The following is a 10,982-nucleotide window of genomic DNA, read 5'->3' as shown; positions in this document are numbered from 1 at the left end:
AGCTTGCAATAGGTCATGGTTCATTCCCCACCTCCATGGGAAGGTGCAATAAATCCGGGGTAGCAGTAAGCCCTTGTAAGAACAGCATGGTGAGGGAAAACCCTTACCCAACTCCCTTTTTCACTCCCTTTTTCATTATCCGTGGAATTTCTATGACTCGCGTTTTCTACACCTGTTTCCTCCATCGTTTGGATCCCTGGAGTGCAAATACAAATATAGCTTGTGGGCCTCCCGGCAGAGGCTGGTAACAGCTTCTCTAACAAGATTTACTTTATTTTTAGGGCTCTGAAGCTTATGTTGTGCTCTTCAGTTAAGACTTTCCTCCCAGACTAAATGGCTTTCGTGTTTAAGGCTTTTTGGTTGTTACAGCATTTTTCAGGTTGAATATTAGTGCCTTGCAGCTTGTATATCATAAGCAACATACATGTCACGTCTTACAGTCTCCAGTGCATTTTTAGATTTTTGATGGAGACTGCACTCTAAAGGAAAATTTTGGATACACGATTAGCCTAGGTGAAAGCCCCATAAATGCTGAAGTACAAGATTTTTTTTTTCCCAGTTTTTTCCTGTGGAAAATCTGGTAGGCAGAAAGGAATGGTGAAAAGAATGAAAAGTAACTTAATAATGGTAGTTTAAAAATAGACACACTGACACAAATATATGTTAAAATATGTCCTTTTTCAATGATACAATGCTTGTTAAGTCCGGGTGGCCTACTGATTACCTCAGGAGGCTAAGTATAGTACCCATGACGTCAGCAAGTTTTTCCACACAAAGGGCAAGACACAAGAGAAGCCAGTGCCATCTCTGGCACAACAGATTTCTGTGGAATTTTCGGTCAACTAGGTGCAAGGATGGATAGAAAGTCTCTCGAGGCTTGAAGTCGTCGTCTTCAAGAAGTAATTGCAGGCTTGCAGTTCGATGATATGTACTGCCTGGGTTTCATGACGTGGGATCTGGCCGTGGCTTATTAAAATTCTGCCAAACACTACCCTGGAATCTAGAGGGTGATGCACTATAAAAGACGTACAAGGGAACAAACGATCAAGACGATACACAAACATCACTAACCATCGGGGAGGTTGTAGAAAACTAGAATTTCTGTAAGAGTTCTGTCTTTTGGGGGTGAGGGGGTTACAGCGTGGCTGCCCTGTGGTCCTTACGTACTGATCCTCTACATTGCTCAGGCTCCGGGATTAGCTCACGTATTTTTCATAGGTGGAAGACTGCCTTCCAAAAGGAACTGAATGCAGTTCTAGAAAAACAGCAGTGAGTTTTTGTATGTGAATGCTGTGTGGGTTAGGGGAGCGAGTATACGTAGGCTGCTATTTCATAGTTCTTGTATTATATACCTTCTAAATAAATCTAGAGAAGGTCACATGTGATTTCCTTCCTTGCCCCCTGCCCCGAGTGGTTACTGTTTGATAAATAGGACGATATTTTAAAAAGTTAAGTACAAGAAAATATTTTCTGCTTTAAAATTTTGAGCCATTTAAATGCAAAACAACATCTTCCTCTACCTTAGTCATCTTGCACCGCTCTGTCTTTTTTGTTCAAAACTGCTGAGCATATGCATATTTATGTACTGTGGGTAAAACACTCTGGTCTGGTGCGCTAACCTGTGTCAGAACTGCCAGGCTGTCACCTACGGCAGAATTTTCCTAATGCCTTTGAAACATTTGTCCCCCAGAAAGTCAGGTTGGTATTCTCAGAATATTCCAGCAAACAATGATTTGAAATCCGAGCCACAGACACAAATTTTCACAATAAAGTGATTAAAAAAAGGTTAAAGGAATATTAACAATTAGTATTCCATTTACCTCATGCGTGTTCTACTTCAGCATGCAATACTTGCTGATATTTCAATACGAATATGTAGCATTGACATTTTAACAGTCCTGAGAAGTGAATGATATGAAATGTAGCAATGAGCATAGTAGTTTATTTCCACAGCGAAGACCAATGTATAGACATATGTGAAGATATGTGTGCAGGTGTTTAGGTATTATATATAAATATACAAATAACTTATTTATATATAGGCAGGTGTGTAAAGACCCATTTATTGGTATGTGTTGTTTGTAGATAAAAGCACTTAAGCAAGTGAACACTGCATTTTCACCAATAAAAGCCACTTGTGGACTTGAGTAGAAATCACAGAAAATGTGCTTTTTTTCAGTTTTAAACAAAAATGAAGCTAGTAGCGATAGTTTTGTCAGAGTTGTTCCCCAAGATTTGGAGCTGGAGGAGCAAAGCAGCAAATGTAAGAATTGAAAGATTTTGCTGGCAGCCACAGGTGACCTAAGAGCACTTTCCTCTCCTCTTCACGTTCTGATGTCAGAACATAAAGCTTATGTTCTGTCCAACTTTTCGTCTCAGCAATAACACTTTTGCTTCTTAAACCCGTTCTGTAATTTTTTGGGTTATTCCATGCTTGGTTTCCAGCCCTGAACTGTCTGCTGCTAAAGATCTGCCATGTTTCACACCAAAGACAGCTGCATTTCAGCAGCAGAAAAAGCAGTACTTGAATCCTGCATGTAATTTTGGCCTTGTTTAGTGTCTTTCTAAATAAGATCTATTGGACAGCACTGTAATAGAATCTGAAGGTGATGTTTGAGTAAGCTAGGAGTTGTATTGTTTGAAAATACTTGCTAATTTTGTCAGAGTAACCATCAGGACAGAGGAATACAAGCTTCCGTTGATCCAGTAAACCTGATTTAAACCAGGTGATTGGAATGAGGCATAATAATATCCAATATTGTAGCAGTGACTATGGGGGAATGCCATTTACAGGAAGAGCAATGTGAAGTACAACTAAGTCTGAAAAAGAGGCCATGAACCCAGACCTGCTGAAAAGAACCAAGAAGGGGGATAGTGAGTCACCAGCCATGGCGCTAATTTTGGCATCAACAACATTGAGCTGGAAACAACAATAACGAATTACATATTTAATAAAAAAAAATTGGCCCTTCACTACGTAAAGGTTTGTCATCACTTACGTAGATGTCACATTACGCATCCAATCAGCTGAAAAGCAGGACTTTGGAGAAAAATTACTCTGTAAGTTATTTCTGGCATGCACACACACAGGATCTGGATTGGAGAGCAGAAGGTTAAGCTGACATTGCTCTCATGAGACTCCATCAATGTGCTATATTCATTTCTCGACATCTTCAAAAGATGTTAAGAAACCAAAGGGCTTTTAAATAAACAGAAATAAGATTAAAAGGGGAAGGATTGCCTAGTAAAGCAAAATGCTAAATAATTGAAATCATATAGCTTGCCTAAAGGAGAAAGGGACGGATCTACAGCTCTGTGCAGAGTATAAAATACTTGGCAGTGGTGAATGAGATATGATATTTCATCTGGATATAAATATTAACTTCTGGAAAGAGTTAAGGAACAAGAAGGTGTCTCTCAAGGGCTCCTGACAATCATTTATTCAATTATGTGATATAGCATAAGAAAAGAGATCATTGTTGGTATTGGCTTTTAAAGGCACCTCCTTGAAGAACTAAAGCAATCCTATTATGTGGGTCAGCTAGATGACCTAAGAGGTCAGTTGTTATCATCACCATGAGTCGACTCCATACATCATATAATTCTTGACCTTCCAAAACACTTGGTACATTAGAATTGCTGTCACTTAATCTGTTTATCATGTATTCTTAGTCTTTCTTCACCAGGCATATTGGCTGTTAACCGGGTTCCTTGCGAGTTTTTCCTTGCAAGTAGTCAGTTTTTACGTGTTCCCAGGTCCATGTGTTCAGCTATGTAACATTTCATAAGAAGTGATAAAACTATTGACACATGATTTGCATCAAGTTAAGTTGATAGAGCACTTCAGGTATACTTAAGGGATGAAATTAAAGACAGATTTATACTAAAAACTGAGTTCAAAGTCCAGACTCCTCTCTCCTTTCTCTGAAGTTCAGAGATTCTTGAATTTGGATAGTTTTGATTCAGGTACAATATGGGAATGAAATTGTCCCTGTCAATCCAAATTAACCATTATTATAAATTCTGAAAGAAGAAAACATGCTTTTTTTTTTTTTTTTTTCTTCCATTTGAGTGCTCCCCTGGATTTGCCTAGGGATCCATTTCAGCAGAGACCTGGTGAAGTTCAGTCCAGCTCTGGTGTGTTTTGGGTTTCCTCAGAAGCACAGAAGTGCCCTGCTCCCTTTTCCTTCATGTTGCTGAGAACAGGTGGCCTCCTCCGGGGTCACCAAGTATATTTAGGGCTGAAACTCGAGCGGGCTGGAGCCAGATTGGCTGTGCTAGCCACATGCGTAATTAGGAGCCGATGCACCAGGCTCGCTCTCGCCCAGTGCTGCTCAGGAGGGAAGACTGGAGAGGCTTTGCTCCTAAGGATATTTACTAGATGTTGCTGGTAAGAACATTTTAATCACATTTGACTTCTTTTCCTTAGAATAGGATCTTGAGCTGTTTCCCCGTTCTGTAATTTTTTGGGAGTAGCAGTCGTGCCTTGCCCATGGAAGTCAGATTTTCTGTCTGGATGACTAGTTGCAAACGGCAGTAAGAGGAAAGGACCTGGAACTGTGTTTTGGAAGAGTAACTGGAGGTTATAATAGTGACAGATTGTATAGATTTTATCCTTATATGCAATCCCTGCTTCCTGGGTTTGTCCATAAACTTTGGCCTACTTTTTCACACGACATGCCACTTATTAATTGAGTTATTCTTCATTTATTTTAATAGTTAACATTCTGCTTTAACAAAATGATTTTTTTTTTTTTTTTGGTAATTTTTCTCACCACATTGGAACTAAAAAGGGACAGTATTCTCTGTTCCTATATTTAACCTGCATTACTAGACTTCACTTGCCTCAGAAGGAATTGCAGTTTAGCCAGCTAAACAAAACCACCCCGTCATTTGGTAGTATTAGCTTACACGGCAAATATCTTTGGACTCAGGAACAGCTGTTCCAAAGCCTCATCCCCTACCAACATTAGAAACAGGGCTGTAGTCTCTGGTGGAAAATCGTAGCTTTGCCTCATAGAGAAATCATTGTGTTAATTAATTTGTTTAAAGGTTTTGACAGTAATCTCTACTTTGTAATTCAGCCAACTGTATGGATTTTCATATTTGCCAGGTCTGAAGAAATAGAGAGAAAAAAGCCACAAGAACTAAAAAAAAAACCCCAAAACGAGCATCTGTATAGGCTAATGCTGGGAAGACAGAAATTGCCTCATTAACCTAAGGTCACTTAAAAAAAAATATTTACAATCTTTTTCTCCATTATGCTTTTACTTGTGAATGAATATAGTAGAATACACAGATAAAGATCCCATTCAAACAGGAGCTTGAATAATGTAATGGAATAGTATAGTATACTCCCAGAGAAAAGAAAAATTCTTCAAATAATTTTGTTGTAATGAAAAAAATCAAATCATACTTCAAGAAATCTCTTCCTCTAATTTTTGTTTTCTTTTCATTGAATTCCAGTATTGATGTTAATTGTAGTTTATATCAGTACGTTTGAAACTTAATCCAGTGCTTTCCCATAATAGTCAGAAACAAAGTAATGCCAGATCCCATCTTTGGTTCTCTCTGTTGTTCAAGTTCTTTTACTGGTTAGGCAACAACTTTGTAATGATCTGACTAGTTACTAACCATGACCCAGGTGCTTTATGAACCAGACTAGTAGCTTTTCCGAGTACTTTCCGTCTTGGGCTAATACTGTGTATTCACACTTTCATTTGCAGCGTGACCAGTGAGTGGGGGAGAGACAGAAGAATACCCTCAAAATGGAGGAAGAAGAATATGAGGAAGTTGTGGAGGTAAGAAGAAAATCTGAGAGTAGAAATATTTGTTTCCTGCCTTGTGAATGAATACATTAATCACTTTAATGAGCCATTGCTCATGAGCATAGATGGTTGCTTGCTGTTTGTGTTCTGAAAATTAGGGTATGATTAGATATCTATTAAATGCTTTGATCAGTAAAAAACAACAACAACAACAACAAAGTTGCTCTCAGTGGAGCAAAGTCTCCCTGGTTCCTGTCATAGTTGCTCTGCTTAAGCAAGGATTATAACCATCCCACACCCGCATCGCGAGGTTTTGTGATTACTCTTCTGCATAATTATAGATGCAGTGGGCCATCTCCTTTCCCTCCTGGCTTGCCCTCTGTCATCCAATCCATGCTAGAGAGGATGACTGTGGAAGCCACTTTCTAGCCTCGCCTCTGTGCCCACTGCAATGCAGAAAGGCAGCAGTTTTGTGCCACCGAGGTACCATTAACAAATTTAGCCTTAGAAGTTGCAGAGATGGAGCTTGATTTAAACCTGTAGGTGTCCATGGAGTTGCATCAGGGATTAATTTTCCGATAGGTCATTTAAACTCACAGTTACATGCCTAATTATTTAGTCTCAGCAATTTGATTAAAGGAATCCCCAGGAACTGGGGAACCTACAGCTTACTGTTATGAGCGAGTGCCGTTAGAATAATGACTTTGCTGTTGAAACAGTGTAAGAGGTTAACAAACAGTGTGGTCTTACCTGTTGCATTATTACTGTTCTGAAATGAAATTATGTGTTATGAAATATGTGAGTGATTATAAAAAATTGCTGAGTGTTTGAGGAAAAGAAGAAGATGGTACTAATGTAGACATCCCACGACTCTTTATCTCCACGCTGTATTCAATGGACCGTTGATTTCAGGCAGTGTTTCAGCGTTGAGCCCCGACTGCTGACTTTATAAATTTCAAATAATGAATGAAGTAAAGTCAAATGGTTTGCCAGCTGAATTAGTTCAATGTGTTTTGGAAAATAAGCATTACCGTTCATAAAGCCCGTTTCAAAGACATTGTACCACCTAGTTACAAAGACGCCGGTCCTTCATTAACTACCCTATTACCATGTTGCTTGTAATTGCCTTTATGCTTCCTGACCGTTACGTGCTCTCTGTTACAAAATGCTGTCAATGTTTATTTCGTGCTGCTGGAATTATGGTATGTTGGGCTTTTTGTCTACAGAACTCTGTTTCATTCCTTGTTTTTAATTTTCACTGACTGCCTTCCTGTAGCCACATCCCTAGGACAGACCGAGACGGTGCTGCTTTAGTAGCTTCCCTCCAGATATTCATAGTGAGAAGTTAAACAAACCAGGAACGATAGCATCTGGTACAATTTTAAGGCAGCTTAAGCTTTTCCAGAATTTTCTTAACTAGAATTCCACTTCTATATGAATCACCTCTTTTAAACCTATAAGAGTTCCATCAGAAATTCGTCTTCTGAAAGAGTGGAAAATTATTGCTGAATAATGAGTGGCTGAGAAAACGCTGAAGATTTTAAGATACTATTTTTTCTTTCTCTGGAGTTATTAGCCTGCACTGGACATTGTAGCCATTTGTGATGTGCAAAAAACCCCAACGAATGACAGAAATCTTTGCTGCTGGGTTACTCGAGGCTTTGCGGAAGGTGGCTCAAACACGGTATAGGGCCGGTGAGCAGAAATTGCCTCAAAACAGCCCAATATGAGACAGCTTGAAAAGTATGGGCTAGTTACGTGAACCTCACTTTGAGGAACAAGTCTGGGAAAAGGGCTTCAATTTGAATGAGAATTTTTTTAGGGCTTGATTCAAAGGGCTTTCTGTTCCCACAGTTTTGGCATGTGAGCCCAAGCAAACCATTGCTGAGGAGATTTTCAAAGATAAAAACCGCATTTTGCATTTTCTCCTTTCTGGAAGTCAGTGGCAAGTTAGGCACCTTTTGAACAAAATAGCTGCTGTTTACTACCGCGGATGGAGCAGCATCTTTAAATGTTTTTTTTTCTTCGTTAAGCAGCGAGGGCGGAGGGAGGGCGAGGCCCCGGCGCGGCCGCCAGCTGCCGCGCGAGGGCGCCGTGGCGGGCCGCCGGCCTGGCGGGACAGCGCCACCGTGCGGCCGCCATTTGCTGTGCGGCCGGCGCCTGAGGGAAGGCTTCGGCAGGCGGCGGGCGGGGCGGCGGCGGGCTCGGCCTTCGCCGCCCGGTCGGAGCTGCTGTGGGGAAAGGCAAGCTGCCAGCGGGGGAGGGAAGCCCACGGAGCCCTGCAGGCAGGGACCTTGTTGCCTCTCCAGTGGGAGATGTGATCTGGTCAGGTCACTTAGTTGCACCGCAGGTTGCCGAAGGAAGAGGTGAACCGGCTTTGCACGATCATGGAAGGAGAAGAAGAGGTCTGCACCTTCGTGAAAAGCAAGGGGCAGAGCCACAGGTGGCAAGGAAGGCGTGCCGGCTGGAGACCCTGGTTAGATGGGTGATGGAGGGTGGCCGTCAGGATGGAGAAGACAGGAGGCTCATGGTTTCCAGCAACAGGAGGAAGGATCGTCCTCCACCTGCAGATCTGCCACTTCAGAGGAGATGTAGCACCCTGGGAACCTCTCTGTGCAGCTGGAGGAAGCCTCACAGGCACAGCCCTTGTGCTTATGGATGGCTTTAACCACCCCAGGATCTGCTGAAAGGGCCTATGGCTGAGCACAAGCAACCTAGGAGATTTCCGGAAAGTATTGAAGGTAAATTTCTTGATGCAGTTGATTGATGAACTAACTAGGAGGGATGCTCTGCTGGACATGCTACTAATAAACAAGAAAGAACCGGTGGAAGATGCAAAGGTCAAGGGCAGCCATGGCTGCGGTAACCACGAGACTGGAGTTGAAGATTCAGAGAGGAGTGAGCAAGATAAACAGAATTACAATCCTGGACTTCAGAAGAGCAGATTCAGGGGCCTGCTTGGGAAGATCCCATGGGAAAGATCCCCGGAGGGCAAAGTGGCCCAGGGGAGCTGGGTGATCATCAAGAACAATTTTCTCAGAGCACAAGAATGGTTCAGTCCAATGTGCAGAAGTCAAACACAGCAGAAGGCTGGTACGGATGAACAGGGAGCTCCTGACTCAGCTCAAACATAAAAAAAGAAGTATACTGAAGGTGGAAGCAGGCCACTTGGGAGGAACATAAAGACATAAGACATTATAAACTCCATTCCTACATGCATTGGCAAAGTTCAGCTGGAGTTGAAGCCAGCAAGGGAAGTGAAGAACAGCAAGAAAGGTTTCTGCAAGCGCCATCAGCAGCAAAAGGAAAGCTAAGAGAGTGGGGGACCATAGTTCAGTGGGCAGGGAAGCTAGTGACCAGGAACAGGCAAAATGCTGAGGTACTTGAAGCCTTTTTTGCCTTAGGTTTGATAAGGCTTGTCCTAGGGTCTTCCACATCTCTGAGCTTCCTAGCAGAGAGGTGAGTGTGAAGTAGTAGCCACAGCAGAGGAAGACAGAGTTAGGGATGACTTAACCCACTGGGATGTACATAGTTCTGTGGGACCAGCGGGGATGGATCCAGGGGTGCTGAGGGAGCAGGCTGATGACCTTGCAAGGCTGCTGTCATCTTGGAAAGCTCATAGTGATGCAAGGATGTTCCTGGCAACTGGAAAAAGGCAGATGTTCTACCCATCTTCAAGAAAGATGAGAAAGAAGATCCGGGGAACTACAGGGTGGTCAACCTCACTTCAGTCCTTGGGAAGGCTATGGAGCAAATCCTTTTAGAAGCTGTTTCTAAACACATGAAAGACATGAAGGTCATGGGGAGCAATGAACATTGATTTATCAAGGGCAAATCATGACTGACCAAACTCATTGCTTTTTATAATGAGTTCACTGCTGCTATGGACAAGGGGAGACCAGTGAATGTTGCATACGATACCCGTGAACGTTGCATACCTTGACTACTTTAGGAGGACTCTGAAACAGTCTCCCATATTCATCTTATCACCAAATTTATGAGATGTGGGATGGATAAGTGGACAATAAAGTGGGTGGAAAATTGACTGGGCTGCTGAGCTCAGAATTGTGATCAGTAGTACAAAGTCTAGCTGGCAGCCAGTAACTACAGGTGTCCTTCAAGGATCTGTAGGTAGGAACAACTCTGAGGGCAGCCTTAGAGAGAGAAACCTACTACAGTCCTCTCAGCGTATTACCAAACACTTGGAAAATCCTGGGTTTTTTGAATGCTGATTCTTTCTTTTAGTGTGATCATCATTGTCTTCCCTCTTGTGGGTAAAATTAGATAATGATCCTTCATTAATTATTTGGGAGGATGATTAATTGAGGAATGTATGGAAAAAATCCAATCATTAATGCAAAAAAATGAACAGATGTTCAGAATTACCAAGGATGCAAATATGATTTCATAGGTACCTATGAACTACAGTCCTGTTTCTCCAGACGTGTGTTTTTAAAACAGCTCAATAGAAGCTACAACTTGTTATTCTGTATGATCTGGCCTAACAATGATTTTTTTTCTCATTTTTTTTTAATAGTACTACATTGAAGAGACAATTATTGAGGAGGGTGAACCACATGAGGTAAAGGTCCCTGTGATGTTGCATGTGGTGTATATATGCATGCAATTAATGCATAATGCAAAATTTGTATAATATATAAAAAATAAATGCCTTTTATATTCTGAGGACTAATTTTTCATATTAAACACACAAATATCAGCGAACAGTTGCTTCTTAATACTTTGTTTTCTCTGCAAGACCCTGTTGTGGGATGATCTAGAGGACTTCTAGCTTGTTCTGAGTATCCTATCTGCCCCTCTTTGATTTCCATGAGAAGGAATTGTGGATGTGTCCATCAGAAAAAGACTGTCCTCATTTCTGTCCTGCCCTGTGTCTTGCCGACAGTCTTCCATTTGCTCCTGCCCAGCAGCTGTTTGCACAGGAGCTGACAAAACGAAGCAACAGGTTACGTTAATAATAAGAAACCCAGGCAGGAAGATTACTTGGGTGACATATTGACGTATTGACAAAATCCAATCATTACTGTTAAAGATGAACAGAAGATGTGAGTGTGACTAGATATGTACATATGAACAGGCACACACATGCATTATACTTAACCTCGTTATGAGGAGAAATATAAAAAGATTCTGCCTGAAACCAGTTTGCATGTGTCAGTTCTCTTCCCTTCACCTTGTGTAATTTCACCGAAA

At 41.6% G+C, this 10,982-nt stretch overlaps 1 protein-coding gene across 1 annotated transcript in view; it reads left to right on the top strand.

Moving 5' to 3' along the window:
* The first annotated feature begins 4,271 nt into the window (after positions 1-4,271).
* The window catches only part of NEB (nebulin), a 127,087-nt gene continuing 120,376 nt past the window's right edge, over positions 4,272-10,982 (top strand). The window contains exons 1-3 of the mRNA XM_082312871.1: positions 4,272-4,390; positions 5,727-5,801; positions 10,306-10,350. Coding sequence (XP_082168997.1) covers positions 5,769-5,801; positions 10,306-10,350 — 78 coding nt within the window. The 5' untranslated portion in view covers positions 4,272-4,390; positions 5,727-5,768. The remainder of the gene's footprint in view (positions 4,391-5,726; positions 5,802-10,305; positions 10,351-10,982) is intronic.

The sequence above is a fragment of the Platalea leucorodia genome (assembly GCF_965183815.1).
Source record: "Platalea leucorodia genome assembly, chromosome: 5".
Lineage (NCBI taxonomy): Eukaryota > Metazoa > Chordata > Aves > Pelecaniformes > Threskiornithidae > Platalea > Platalea leucorodia.
The sequence above is the reverse complement of the archived record's forward strand: the minus strand, read 5'-3'. Positions and strand labels throughout refer to the sequence as shown.